Source organism: Alternaria infectoria, assembly GCF_024043175.1.
Source record: "Alternaria infectoria strain BMP 0036 chromosome Unknown scaffold_54, whole genome shotgun sequence".
In the NCBI taxonomy this organism is placed as follows: domain Eukaryota; kingdom Fungi; phylum Ascomycota; class Dothideomycetes; order Pleosporales; family Pleosporaceae; genus Alternaria; species Alternaria infectoria.
Genome location: NW_026250743.1, coordinates 246 through 14860, shown reverse-complemented (window position 1 = coordinate 14860; position 14615 = coordinate 246). Strand labels below are relative to the sequence as shown.

General features: G+C 49.4%; 5 protein-coding genes across 5 annotated transcripts; all 5 read left to right on the top strand.

Annotated features, from left to right (window-relative positions):
• Window positions 1-760: 760 nt before the first annotated feature.
• Window positions 761-2076, top strand: J4E92_011036 (uncharacterized protein; the record flags this gene model as incomplete). Its single annotated transcript, XM_051502369.1, has 2 exons — window positions 761-864; window positions 918-2076. 2 exons carry the CDS (start codon window positions 761-763, stop codon window positions 2074-2076), a joined length of 1263 nt encoding a protein of 420 aa, XP_051347405.1.
• Window positions 2077-4310: 2234 nt separating this feature from the next.
• J4E92_011035 (uncharacterized protein) lies at window positions 4311-5297 on the top strand (the record flags this gene model as incomplete). The annotated part of the gene is made up of 2 exons (XM_051502368.1): window positions 4311-4926; window positions 5026-5297. 2 exons carry the CDS (start codon window positions 4311-4313, stop codon window positions 5295-5297), a joined length of 888 nt encoding a protein of 295 aa, XP_051347404.1.
• A 1926-nt stretch (window positions 5298-7223) lies between these two features.
• On the top strand, window positions 7224-8640 carry J4E92_011034 (uncharacterized protein; the record flags this gene model as incomplete). Its single annotated transcript, XM_051502367.1, has 4 exons — window positions 7224-7359; window positions 7412-7480; window positions 7537-8139; window positions 8192-8640. 4 exons carry the CDS (start codon window positions 7224-7226, stop codon window positions 8638-8640), a joined length of 1257 nt encoding a protein of 418 aa, XP_051347403.1.
• A 745-nt stretch (window positions 8641-9385) lies between these two features.
• Window positions 9386-10180, top strand: J4E92_011033 (uncharacterized protein; the record flags this gene model as incomplete). The annotated part of the gene is made up of 1 exon (XM_051502366.1): window positions 9386-10180. One exon carries the CDS (start codon window positions 9386-9388, stop codon window positions 10178-10180), a length of 795 nt encoding a protein of 264 aa, XP_051347402.1.
• Window positions 10181-10526: 346 nt separating this feature from the next.
• Window positions 10527-12536, top strand: J4E92_011032 (uncharacterized protein; the record flags this gene model as incomplete). The annotated part of the gene is made up of 1 exon (XM_051502365.1): window positions 10527-12536. The coding sequence occupies one exon, from the start codon at window positions 10527-10529 to the stop codon at window positions 12534-12536; it is 2010 nt and encodes a 669-aa protein (XP_051347401.1).
• Window positions 12537-14615: the final 2079 nt, after the last annotated feature.

The following is a 14615-nucleotide window of genomic DNA, read 5'->3' as shown; positions in this document are numbered from 1 at the left end:
ATGATGAGCATTCGATGTGGAATTGCATGGCTCCGATGGCGTCTGCATGGGGTAGATTTATACTTGGAGTTTGTAGATAAGCTGTTCTAGGAAAGTGAAATGAGAAATATGGCACAAATTATTTCTTCGTAGATGCTGATGGCTGGGTAGTGTAAATCTTGCCGCAGCCGTTGGGTTTTTGAATGTAGAGGAAACGAGCATTATGAGTGAGTGCATTGCATAGCGTACACTGATTATTGGGGACTCGGGAAAGCGGATGGGAAAGGCGCGAGAGCATGAGGAACGCGAGAATATGCTGGCCTAGGATGGGAGATTTGGTGCACGATTTGCTATATCATAATGAAGAGGAATTATTAGATAAATCTGTCAAGTGCATGTTCATGGATTTTAGCCGGCTGTATCTTATCATCGTATCCTACTTCGCTCACTTGGATGTAGCCCTCGAGCGGCGGCTCTTGTGAGTGGAGCGGGCGGTGTTCTGGCGAACAGACGTAAGACTCTTTACTGTGAATCGTCGAATAGAGCAATTACTGAGCACCTTGGGGAGCAAAGCACGGTTCAGGCAGATGATATTCAAAGCTCCGCGATGGTGGATGCGTGGTGGTGAAAGGGAAGTATAGGCGGGACGTCAGCCGGCACTAGCGCAAAGGGCCGCCGCGGGAGTCACGGATCCTTGTCGCAACTTTACTTTCTCCAAATCTTCCCCACCACCACCAAATTCCCGATTCATGACACTCGCTACGACTTACGTGTCATAACAATGGCCGACGCAGACGAAGATGCGTCGCACTTGCGCGTGCCTGAAGCTGCTGACTACGACCCCACGGAAGAAGCGCAAGATTTCCTGAAGCTCGACAAGCTCACGTAGGCTTTCACATGCCCTCATCTCTTGTCGCATGGCTGACATAACTACCCAGAGCACAAGATAGCGCGCATCCCACATTACCCAAGCGCGGTGAAAAAGACTTCGAAAGTCATGAGACGAACCTTCAGCTCGACACACTCGAGGCCTCGCGCCGGGCCATGCACGGCGTCCTCTCGTGGCAGCGCACGCACACGCAAAAGGGCCACATCTTGGCCATGTACGACCCAGAGCGTAACATGGCATGTGTCGACAAGGTCCGTTCACAGCACTTCCAGACGATAGGAACGAACAAAGGAGGAAGAGAATGGCTGTTGCCAGAAGAAGCGTTATTCTTGCTCGAACGAGGCACATTGGATGTCCGGTGGCCGGTAAAGCGAGAGGTGAGCGACAAGACAGTGTACAGGACTGAAGACGGCGCGCCCATGAGCTTGCAGTCGGCATATGCCGCCTTCATCGGATTCGAGAGCGGTGTCGGTGGAAAGTTGACACTGGAGATGTATAACGTCTACGCAGGACTGAAGAGATCGGGCTACGTCATCTTCAGGACAGGAACATGGGACCACGATAGAGGAGACGTCGTCTTAGCACCACCCAAGGCAGAAGACAAGACCGAAACAGGACCAGGAATCATCACACGCTTCTTCTCCGATCTGTGGCGGCGACTGAGTGAGCCCACATACCACATCTCGTCCGAGCAGCTTGCTTTCGGCCCGCTCATCAAGCCCGGCTTATACCGAAGCTACAACGACGTCTACCGCCTACTCAAGCTGATACCTACCTACGACCGCTCCGTCCCACCCACCTTCATGCTCCCACCTTCGTCAGACAACCCATACCGCGTCCACTTCGACGTCTACCGCACCACGGCCCGATTCAAGAAATCCGCCCGCGGACCCCCAGACTTCCGCATATGCGTCGTCGACGCGCGCTCGACACCTATACCCACAGGCGCACAACTGAATGATCTCATGGCACAGGTGCCGGAAGACAGACCCAAGGGCGATGGGGGCCACCCGAACCAGAGACTGAAGCATGGGTGCAGGAATGTGGTAGTCGCGGTAGTGGATAATGGTATACCGAGTTATCTGAGGATTGCGGATGCTCCGTTTGATGAGGTTAAGATTTATGAGAGGTCGGCGCCGAGAGGGAAGGGTGGGGGGAGAGGAAGAGGCGGTAGGGGAAGAGGGAGGGGGAGGGGACGTGGTCGTTGAACATGAGCGTGCAGTGCATCCATGCCACGATCGCCAACAACGGGGTGTCGTCGAGAAGACTCAGCCGAGGGCTTTGTTTCGACCGCCCAGGTCTTCCGCCAAGGACTTGTTCACGACGTCCACAGCTGGGCAACGCATGAGGTCGTATTCATTCTCTCCGGTCCACAGAGGCGCATCGGAATAGATTCCTTGGAGCATACCCGTCTTTCTTCCACGCACTCAACTTTCCATTGGTTTCAGCCTTGCTTGGATGTGCATGCACTATGACCCTCTCCACGCACCTACCAAACAACGCAATACTATGTGTGTCGTCCCTTGGGTTCAGATCGAGGACATCCGCGATCAAGTAGCGCCGCGACGGGAAGAGTTCCGGAGAATGACGTTGGGCCAGACCATCGGATGGTTGCTGAGGCGTTCAGGCACACCCATTCTTGGTGCACGTACCATTTTTCAACCTGCATACGCCACGCGCTCATATGGTACCCAAGTACCTGGTCTTTTCAAATAACGCTATGCTGAGCTTGGGCGCAACATAAATTTGAGACTTCTCGGGACTTGCCGACTGAGTCTGCAAGTTGAAGTAGCTTACACATGGGTGTGTAAAGGTGCGTGGAGCTTTGGGCAATGTGCACTGACGCAAAGCCGACAGCAGGACCCAGATCGCTGGAGACGCGTGACAATCTGAGCGAAGCAACACATTGAACGCCCTGAGCAGATTCCTCGCCATCTCTCATGCTCGATAGCAGAGATCAAACAGGCTCTTCCTAGCTTTCCCTTGGATATCTACAATAAAAGCTCTCCCGCAGGTCAACGCAAGGCGGGGCCTCCGGAAGACGCATCCATAGTGCAGGTGTTGCGCTATTCACGCGCACCAGCCCAATCGTCCGCACGGCAGTCGTCCCGCTCCTCACCATACTAATTCCTCGATCGCTACCCAGATGTCACCCCTGCGCCGATCCAAACGTGGGAAGTCGATCAAACGGTTCGCTACGCTAGTGGTGACGATCTATGATACCGTCATGCCGGCGAGAACGAGGCTTCAATCCAACACTATTTGCGCTATCGTCGCGCACTCCTGATTACAACTTCGATGGTCCGCGCGAAACAAGCTCAACCCCCAATCTGATGCAAAGGCGCATCCAATTCTTCGGCGCTATCGTCGCACAAAGCAGTGACATGATATCGGCGGCGTGTCCTGTCTACTCTAGACCTGCAGTGAGACATTTGCAGGCGTTGTGATGGGGGCTGCAGGTCAACAGACAGCTACGACTTCGATATCTATTTGTCAGTCACCAAATCCATGAGAGATTGTTTGTCAAGTGTTGAACCATCAAGCAAGACAAGAGTGCTGGAAGATTGTCGATCAAAGACCCACTTCACCTATGAAGACGTTCCGTCGTATTCAACGGCTGCATCGTGGGGAAGAGGGCCTTACCCTGTTTGCACATCAGTATCATCAGAAATGGAGATGGTGTTGCACCCTGAAAGCCAACCCCGCGTTGGGCACCATCCCTGGCGAGCACTTATGGTTGCGGGAACTAGTGCTAGCCGTCCTAGCACCAAACCTTACATGGCATTATAGAAAAATGACCGTGTCCGATCGAATGCAAATCGACTGCTTGGCGCCTTATCGCATCACGAAGCAACCAGGTCGACGGGCCAGCCCTTTGCGCAATGCGCTAGTGTCCGCTTCCAGACCGTGTTACTCCACCCAAGCCTATGGCGGAACGGCACCCGTACCTTGGAATTGCTTAGACATTGCGACTCAGGAGTACTGCACGAAGCGGATCTGGTCCGCACCAATCAAAGTTGCCACAAAGCAGGTACCCAGCTCCGGCAGCCTCGCGCACTCCCGATGGCATACACCAAGCGTTCTTCGTGGCCGTTCTCGATACCAAAGTTCTAGATCCAGGGCACGTTCGCAATGAGGAGGGCCAGACCAGAGCAGTAGACTGCAATTTGCATTGCTCGTCGACATCGATCGAGTCCGTGGCTGAGGAGGAAATCCAAATGATGCTGGTCCAAGGGATACTCCAAGACAACGGCCTTCGTCTTGGAGAAACACATAAAGACCAGCCAATTCTGCTACATGAAGAAGGCATCCTCAGCATCTCCAGCTCTCGCTTTATAAGCTTCACAGCTTTACCTTCGCTCTTAATCTCTTGTCCTCCTCGGCATCTCTCTCGCTTCCTCTCTCGCTACCCTTACTCGCTCGGTCTATCATATCAATCAAGATGAAGCTCTTCGCTACCATCACCTTCTTCAGCGCTTTGGCTGCAGCTGCGCCAGTCCTCGACGCACGCGCTACCACCACCGCGAAGACCTCCAGTGCTCTCAAGACCAGCAGCGCAGCGGCCGTCGTCAAGTCCAGCAGTGTAGTTGCAGTCGTCACTGCGAAGTCTAGCAGTGCAGCAGTCGTTTCGAAGGCTAGCAGCTCCGCGGTAGTTTCCAAGGCCAGCAGCTCTGCCATCGTCTCTAAGGTCAGCAGCGCTGCCAGCTCAGTCATCACTTCGAAGGCCAGCAGCGCAGCCGCCACAACAACGGGTACCGCACCTCTGCTTGGTGTCAATGTCGGTGGATCGTCCTCACCTCTTTTGGGAGTCAAGGTCTCGTCTTCGACCTTGTTGGCCGTCGACGTTAGCCTGGGAGCTTCATCTGCCAAGGCCTCATCGGTAGCCACCATCACTGCGGCGCCCACTTCCGCTCCAGCTACAGCTTCCACTGCTCTGCCGTCCACCTTCTCCGCTCCAGTCCAGGGACAAGGCAAGCTCACGCTCGACAACCTCCCCGCGATGCCGGGCGTGATCGACAAAGCCTTCTCTGGCGTTCTTGGTGCTGCCTATGGCCTCAGTAAGTGCTCCATTCTACCCACAAGCCATTCAATCGACTAACAAAGTGTCACAGTGTCTGGTGCATGTGACTCTTCATACAAGTGCAACATCACCGTAGCTGGTACAATCAGCAACCTCCTTGTTGATGGCAACAACTACGGCACGAACACTAGCGTTGCAGCATGGTGCGACGGAGGCCGCTGCTATGGTGCTGCCAGTGCTCCGTTGAGCGCGACGGCTCCTTTCATCATCACCTGCGATCAGCTCAGCGGTACACAAGTCTGCTCTGCGACCATCTCGGGTGCGGCCAATGCCATCTTCCAGAATGGACAGTCAGTTGGTAAGTCTTCATCCATCCTCACATCACAGCTCGACGCTAACTTTGACTAGAACTGTGGGGCTGGCTTACGCCCGCCGGATACTGCCAGAATGGTGTATGCACCGCATCTATCACAGCCGTTGGCGACCCAATGTACTAAGCGGAATGAATGAGATGAGCTTATGGGCCAGTTCGATATGATCGAGGAATGCAATGCCGAGGAGGACAAGAGATCATGTATCGTGTTGAGTATTTGTTCGTCAGGGTGTATGGGCCCGTCTAATATGGTGCGTGCTTTGGGGGTCATTTTCATAGCTGTTGAGATAGGCTTAATGCGATATGATGTTTTTCTACTCGTGCTTTTGACAGGGTTGGTTTCTTATACCTGAACCTGGAGTCTATACCACAGTGGGACGTGTGTGGATCGTTGTGCAGGATTCTTCCTCCGCTTGACGCGGTACTGGGAACTCCAGGGGGAAGCGCAGTGTAATCAAGACGCGCAAACGACACCATAATTGTTATCCGAGACGTTCTGTGTCATAAGAAGGAGGTATAGCGAAGGCGTGCTGTATAGCATCACAGAACGGGAATAACGCAGGTAGGTATTCCATGTCAAGGACTATAGTGAAGGGTATATGTTGAACGCCTGATGTATACCTCCAATATCTGGTCCGCGCGTGATCAGAGATAGAAGATACCTGCTGTGAATGCGTGTCTGTGTTTGGGTTGGGAGGTCATGAGAAAAGTGGCACTCGCGTGCTGTCGCCGCGCTACGCGCCTTCTCCAGCACGTTTCTAGCCAACGGTAGTGCTGAAAAGTTCACAAAATGGCGACCGCATGAAAGCGCGAGCCCAATTGTATATGATTCGTGCGCATTTCAAATTTGCTACGCCCTTATTGGAACAAGTCAGTCAGCAGGTTTCGCACACGCTGTTATGGGTTCCTGGTCCCCACTATGGCTCCGCCTTTATCGCAACGGGGAATTCTTCTCGGGGCATTTCGCAACCACGACAAAAAACCAAAGGATTCACTAGCCGGGCTCATGACGTAGGATTTGAAATGATGGGGCATCGTTTTACTTTCCATCTTGGCGATTCAAGAACATGTTCACGGCTGCATCGTGAGGCATTGTGGCTTAAGAGGAGTTGCAGCTTGCGAAGCTGGCCTGCATGATCGTAGACGAACGGGAGAGGACATCGCACACGACCTATACAGTGCAAACAATGTACTTTTCATCGACAGCCTTGCGATCAATGAGTTTCGTTGGATTCCAGAGGCTATCGCTCTCGTGAACCACGACTCATGAGTGGATTCACACAGCGTCCAAAGTGGGTTGATACAACCTCCAAACTGATTCGATACAGCATCCACAGTGGGTTAATGCGGCGTTCAGAGTGGACTGGTACGGCTCTGGAAGTGGGCGCATTACTAGGTACCTTGTGCAATGAAGTCACGGATACGCTGAGAATCGAGGACGTTGTCGGACAAGAGCCCACAAAGCTTATCGTGATGAAGACTTTTCTTTCAGGGTCAGCGTTCGTGATGCCAGGGATCGTCAGTGTCTTTGATTGCAGACTGCCGTATAAGTTGACTTGATGCGCGTTCTTTCACTCACGCACTGAACAAGCCAACCATTCGCGGTAAAGATGTCGTCCAACATGTCGATTGACGGACTACCACAAGTCCCATATGCTCCGTCAAACTTGTCCCTGGTATCACTAGCGCAGTCCTTCCCAGCAGTGATTGCCATCCTGCTGGGGCTCGTGGCCGTTCTCTCGATCGTCGTTAGTGACAGCGGAAAACCGAAACATCCGCTAGCAAATCGTCCACGCTGGAACCAGACCACCCTGTCAAAACGGATCGAGTTCCTCAAGAACGGAAGGGCAATACTAAGCGACGCGAGGAAACGCTACGGCAAGCAACCGTATAGGTTGATCGTTGATACGGGCGAATGTCTTATTCTACCTCCTGAGTATGCAGCAACGATCCGTAATAGCATGGATCTTAGCTTTGCACAGGCAATAGAGAAGAACTTCTCCGGACACGTTTCCGGCTTCGAAATGTATGCTGTCTTGCTCCACGAACAAAGACTTGTACAAAATGTTGTAAAGGATCAACTTACCAAGTATCTAAGTAAGAAGCAAGCGAATTCGTGTGTGTTAAGAAGCTAACGAGGCTCTTCAAGATGTCCTGACAAAGCCCCTCTCGGAAGAAGCAAGTCATGCTCTCGACGTGATATTCGGCCAAGACACGGGTGAGATGACTTTCCTCTTCGTCTCAAACAGATGATACGAGCTAACCCCCTAGCAGAGTGGAGAGAAACCGTCATAGCAGACAGCATTCTCCAACTAATCGCCCGTCTCTCCACCAGGGTCTTTCTCGGCGACACCATGTGCCGCAACACGGCGTGGCTCGAAGCTTCCAAGGCCTACACGGTGGCAAGCTTCACCATGATTCTCAAAATGACAGCCCTCCCATCCTCGCTCAAGTTCCTCGTTCCCTGGTTCTCCTCCGAGGCGAAGAACGTCTTCAAACATGGAGACACATGCCGCGCAATCCTCACATCTCTTCTCGCCGAGCGTCGAGCTCTGAAAGCCGAAGCCAGAAGGAACGGCAAACCGGAACCTGTATTCAACGACATGATCGATTGGTTCGAGCAGAAGAGCGGCGGGAAAGGGTACGATCCAGCTCTGTTCCAGATTGCGCTATCGTTTGTAGCGATACATACGACCAGTGAGCTGCTAACGCATACTATAACCTTGCTGGCGAACGAACCACATTACGTTACGGCATTGCGGGAAGAAATCGTGAGGGTACTGACGGCCGACGGGCTGACCAAGGCGGCGCTCGCAAACCTCACATTGATGGACAGCGCGTTGAAGGAGTCGCAACGATACAGGCCCGCTGCATTCTGTAAGTCGTTCCATCAATAACGGGAAAGAACTGCAAGCTAACCCTGCCCCAGTAACAATGCGCCGTCAAGCCCGACGCACCGTCGTCCTCCCCAACGGCCTCGTCATCAACAAAGGCGAGCAAATCGCCGTCGACGGCTTCAACATGTCAGACCCCAACGTCTACCCCGATCCACACAGATACGACATATACCGCTACCAGCGCATGCGCGCCAGCACCGACCGCGCCACAGTCAGCCAGTCGCATCTCGTTTCCACCGGTCCCAACAACCTGTCATTTGGACATGGCGCACAAGGCTGTCCAGGCAGGTTCTTCGCTGCGAATGAGATGAAAATCGCGCTGTGTCATTTGCTGCTCAAGTACGATTGGGAGTTGGCGGAGGGGACGGATCTGGAATCGAGGTTCTTGTTTGGCGAGACGGAGGCGCTGAGGAAGGGGAATAGGCTGAGGTTTAGACGGAGGAGGGAGGAGATTGATTTGGAGGGGTTGGGGTATGTGTGAGTGGGCTTGAGGTAGACGTGTAGAGTAGCGATATAGCTGTTAATCATGTGACATCGTGTTGGTGTAGCACGAAAGCGTTGTAGGCAGTATTCCTGGTGATGAACACGAGATTGGATCGGCATGGCAAGAAACATTGCGCAGGGATGACGAAGTGACTGCTGACATCAAGCCTCACGCATTGCGCGTCTTCGTGCAGCACTGGATGAGGAAGAGTAGGGTGGAATGGACAGACGGTTTGTCTCAACACAATGGTGTGTTGTGTCACGTCGTGTTGCTGCGGGCGGGCGTGCGGGCGTGATGAGGGCCGCCAAGGATTAGCGCGTAACGGGTTCGACCGCCCTTGCCCGAGCTTTCGCGCGCCGTCTCACCTCCTGCACTCCATCCACCACCTGTGTGCATTCCGATGCTGGCCGTGAGATGTCCGCATTTACCTAACCTGTTGCGGTATCAACCGACGGGAATTCTGACACTATGATCGGAAGACATCATTTTACACCAGCACCCGGCGACTTGTTCAAGTCTCCGGAATGATGCGTCGCGGTGGACAACCTTCGGAAACATTACAGTAATCAGCCCTCGAGATGGCTCAACGTCGGCAGAATCCCTGAAGTATGCGAAAAGTTTCCGTTCCTTTTGACCATCCTGTACATGTAGGGATTTATATATACGTATCACGAAGCCAAACCAAAGATGCGGCACGCGCATGAGTCTGGTCACTCTACAACTTCACCCTTCCCAACTTACCATGTCGTCGCAGAACCAGCAGCATGAAACAACCGTCTGGCTCTGGCCGACGGGCCTGTTCCCGCGCCGGATCATCTACTACCTCCGCGCAAAGAACATTACCTCTTCGATGCTTCACGAGAAGAACATACGTCTTATCCCAATCTTTCTTGACAAAGATGCGCCGACGCCAGACCTCGTCCCCCACCCCGGCCTCGAAGCCCGTCCTACCGGAACCTCGGTGCCGGCACTGCGCATCACATACGCCGATGGTACGATCTTCTGGATATACGAGTCGAATGCGATGATGGAGTACTTCGAAGAAGTCTTCAGCGTGGCCAATGGGTATCCTGATGTGAGGGGCGCAACCATACAGCAACGAGCTCGGACGAGAGACATCTTGAGCCTGCTCTCCGATGCCGTCACTTGGAGTAACGTCGCGCTTGTACATTCGCATCCGAACACGGTGTCCTGGTCGGGCTTGACGGAGGACGAGATGAGTGAGAGCGCGGCAAAGCATGCGCGTGGCAAGTTCCACATGCTCTTGTCGCGGTTGGAGGCTCGGATACAAGGAGACGTGGTTGGCAACAAGAGCGAAAGTTTGAGTGGTGATGGCGCAAACGTCACATTAGCGGACCTCTGCATCATGGCCCAGGTGGAGTATATGCAGGAGATGTATGGTCTCGATTGGGTCGCCGAACATGGGGTGTTGAGGGTCTGGTATGATAGGAGCAAGGGACAGAGTTGGGTTGTCGGTAGGAGTGCGCTACAGGACGTTGAGAGAACGGGCGAATGGACCGGAGTACTTGACATTTAAGGGCCATAGTATGTAGCTGCAAGATTTCCAATCGAGCTTCTACTGCTCTCAGTCGAATCGCGCCCTGTTTCGCTGTTTCGCTTTTTCGGACATCAAAACTATCGCAATCATACTGTATACCAAAGTACCATATCAATGACCTGCCCAAAGGACTACATCGCAGTCTGAGTTTAAGGTGCACTCTATTCATGCTGCTGTTCCGTTGTTTCGCGGTTGCGATGTCGTTGCGCGGCTCGGTGCGAGAGCTTGGGGCAGCCGCCAAGAATGAGCTGAAGCGGGGCGTCAGTCCAGCCAATTCCGCGGTCATGCGCACCGTCCCACCTTCCATCACGCAGCATGCACACCTATGGAAGCTGACGCGCGACCGCCAGCCAGAGCCTCACCCTTCTCAGAACCCGCCGATGAGAGCTCTATTCGGCTTCTCCGGTTCTCGCAGCCCGAAGATGGCGTCTTCGTTGGCAAGCTGCAGAAGTTCCCCATCGCCAGCGCGCCTCATTACTACACAGCCAGCTATGTGTGGGGCGAGCGCAAGTACAAAGGTGCAAAGATCCATCTGAAAACCGGGGGACTGCCCATATTAAACAGCCTGGTACCATTTATTCACATGGTCACCCGCCATGGCGACTTCAAGGCCACAGACTGGTGGTGGATTGATTCGCTGTGTATCAACTTGGATGATGCCAGCGAACGCGAGAAACAGGTGCGCATCATGGCAGACATCTACAAAAGAGCCAGGCGAGCAATAATCTGGCTGGGTGAGGAGAAAGAAGATGGTAGCGACTGCACTGATGCCATCGACTTCATGCACTACCTGTCCACCTTGCAGATCGGGTTCAACGGAGACGATCTTGCCATGCGCAAGAAGCTCGAGAACTCTGAGTTCACCAACAAGTGCGTCGCCGTCAGTAATTTGCTCGCCAGGCCATGGTGGACAAGGGTCTGGACGTTACAAGAGTTTGTCTTGCCAAAAGAGGCGAAACTCTACTGTGGCGTGGGTAGTATCAGCCGCGGAAGGTTCAAAAGTGCAATCTATAGCATCTTCCTTTGCAGCACCATCAGCAAAGAGTTTGAACACGAGCTTGTTCCGCGGAAGCTCTTTGATGGAGCCTTCAATCGCCGCCGCATTCATCAATGGCACACCAAGCCGGCCTCAATCGGTATCAATCTGATCGCCATTATGGCGTACCTGGGTAATCACTCCGCTACCGACAGTAGAGATCGCATTTACTCCGTGCTAGGTTTGATCACTGAACAAGATCGAGCGCTCATCGGACCTGCCGAATATACTACCAGCATTGCGCACCAATTCGCGCGGCTTGTGCGCTCTTTCTGGAACGTTCATCAGTCCCTGGATATTGTCTGCTTTGCGCATCTATTCTGTGCCAATGCTGCAGTCAGCGACCCCGGCGTCCAAAATCATGTGCCTACCTGGGCTCCAGACTGGAGGACGACAATCGACTTCGCTTCGCCTGTGCCGCTGATGGCAAGCCAAAGTGCGTGTGAGCTTATTGGAAACTTCAGACCACTCAGATCAACACGCTGGAAAGCAATGTACGATGCTCCGGGAGAGAAACTGAGGAAAGAGGCAGATGTTTCCTTTGCCGAAGACTTGAAGGAGCTCCACTGCAACGGTGTCGTGCTGGATACTGTTCACGGGCTCGGTGGGCTTGACGAGCGGGAATTGCGATGCGAGAGCTTTGTCTGCCGCGAAACCAGTCATGACTTGATGCAATTGCGACAAGACCAGCATAGCGTCTCGCGAGTCGCAAAGCAGCCTACCGAGTGGCTTGAAGCCATAGCGCGGTCCTTGGTCATCGATCGTCGAGACAAATACCTTTGCTTCCAGGCGCCAGATCACTACATCAGCGACTTCCTCTTCCTCTGCCATGCCTGTGTTGACGGCGATCCCGTCGACTGGAGCTTTGCAACATGGTTTGAGCGCAACCGTCATGTGATGTTCGGCAACTCGTCGCTCGAAGACATAGTCCGACAGATACCCACAAAGTTCACTTCACCCCCTCCAACACTGCATCGGCCACCGTCGCATCCCGTACATCAGATGAACGACAAGCTCGATACCTTTCTCTCACGCTTCCACGATACTGTGCGAAAGAAAGCGCGTCGGCTGATGGTCACCGAACAAGGCTACGTTGGCATGGCGCCGTGTCGCGCAAGACCCGGCGATGTCGTGGCTGTCATGTTCGGCTGCAGCATCCCGCTCGTCTTGCGAAAAGCTGCGTCGCAAGCTGTGTGGCAGGTTGTCGGCGAGGGCTTTGTACATGGCAAAATGAATGGCGAGATTGCAGACGAGCTGAAGAGCGGGACGCTCAACGTACGTCGGTTGAGGCTAGTTTGAGCTGCCGCAACTACTTCTCACGCGCGTGATGCGTCGATAGAAAAAGGTAACTAGCGAGCGGTACAGCGCATGCAAGGTAATCGGTACCTCTGCTATAGCTTAGCCTTCTAGTCTAATATTAGCCTTGTCTGTGTTAGTGCACCTATTGCCAACCTAGATAACCCGAAACATCTTACTATTAGAATACTTCGAGCGTAACCTATTATATCGCTAAAGCTTATATTCTTCTATATTCTCTTACTTTTAAGACTTGTAACAACGCTATAACTCTTCTAGACTTTGTCTAAGGCTCGCGACTTTCTTTTCTATACTAGGCTATCTACTAATTAATAATACTATAATAGAGAATTCTACTTTCTATAGCTATTAATAAAGTGTTATATTATAAGTTACATAGCTATATTATTACGTCTAATAGTTATCTTATTTATTACGCAAAGTAAAAATAGTCTCTAGATATTAAGTATATATTAATTAGAGGCTATTTTACTATATAATACTATAGCTTTACGCTACTTTATATTATAATTTGTAATAGTTAGCCTAGACTACTATTAGTGTATAAGAAACTAAAGATAGGTTTACTACGTATAAGTATAAAGGTATACCTCTTACACTTACTAATAGCTATCTACTTACTCTATCTACTTTAGCTCTAGATTATAATACTTTGTCTTATACTAGAAGATCTATATAAAAACTTCTCTAATATATCTAAAGACTTCTACTATCTAATTATTCTACTTTATATTAATATTAATAATAAGGTAGAGATATTATAGTAGTTAATATTTACTAAGTAATAGTAGTTCTAGTGCTATAAGAATAATAATAACCTAGATCTAGATTATAGTATAGCTCTTATAATATATCTTTAAGATTATATTTAATCTAATAAGATATTAGTATTTAAGTATAATATTCTATAGAATAGTACATAAGATCTATTACTACTAATACTAGAGTAGAATATAAAAGATTAGAGTAAGCCTAACTATATTAGAATTCTAACTTTTATATCTAAAGGCTATAAAAACTAGTTAAAGTGTTTATTCTATACTAGACTTAAAATAGTATAGTATATAGTAAAAGACTCTACTCTACTAGTAAAAAGCTTCTAAATTATAGTATTAGACTATATAATAATATTATAATAAGCTATAAAAAAACTCTAAATAATACTATATAGTATAAAGCTCTAGTAAAAGACTTCTATATTCTAGTAAAAAATAAGTAAAATATACTAAAAGGCTATACTAAAAGGCTATATTAAAAAACTATATTAGAAAACTACTATATCTAAGTAAAAAGTGTCTAAGGTATAGCTACGCTACGTAATAAAGAATATAATAGTAACTAATAACCTAATAGTCTACCTAAAAAGATACTAGTAAAAGACTTATTATATATAGATTTTCTTTTATATAATATAGTAAATCTTTCTTCTATCTAAGAAGCTAGTTATATAATATTATATATAGTTTATTCTATTCTAGAGATATATAAAGTAGCTATTTTATATTTATTATCTTTTATCTTAGATAACTTTAGACTTAGATAGTCTAATCTATTTACTTAAATAAAAGCTTAGAGTCTAAGTTAGATCTATTCTACTTCTATAGTTCTATATACTATAATATATTATTACTAGTAATACTAGTTTTATTAGTATTATCTATTTATATTCTTTAGTCTATAACTTTTATAGTCTATTCTATAGCGCTAGCTTATATAGCGCTCTATTAACTATACTATACTAGTTCTAATAATAGTACTTATATTATAGTCTATTACTTCTTATTCTCTATATATATTATATTTTTAAGTCTACTTTATATAGCGTATATTACGTGTAATATTATATTATAGAGTACTTTTTATTATATAGTTACCTTCTTTAGTCTCTAATAGTCTATACTCTACTCTCTACTTTTATTACTATTACTAGCTATATCTATACTATCTATACTTCTATAATTATCTAAATTATATACCTTTACTATTTAAAAAAACTATAACCTATTCTCTACTAGCTCTATTAGTAACTCTACTAGATAGTTTTCTAAGTTACTTTTATAA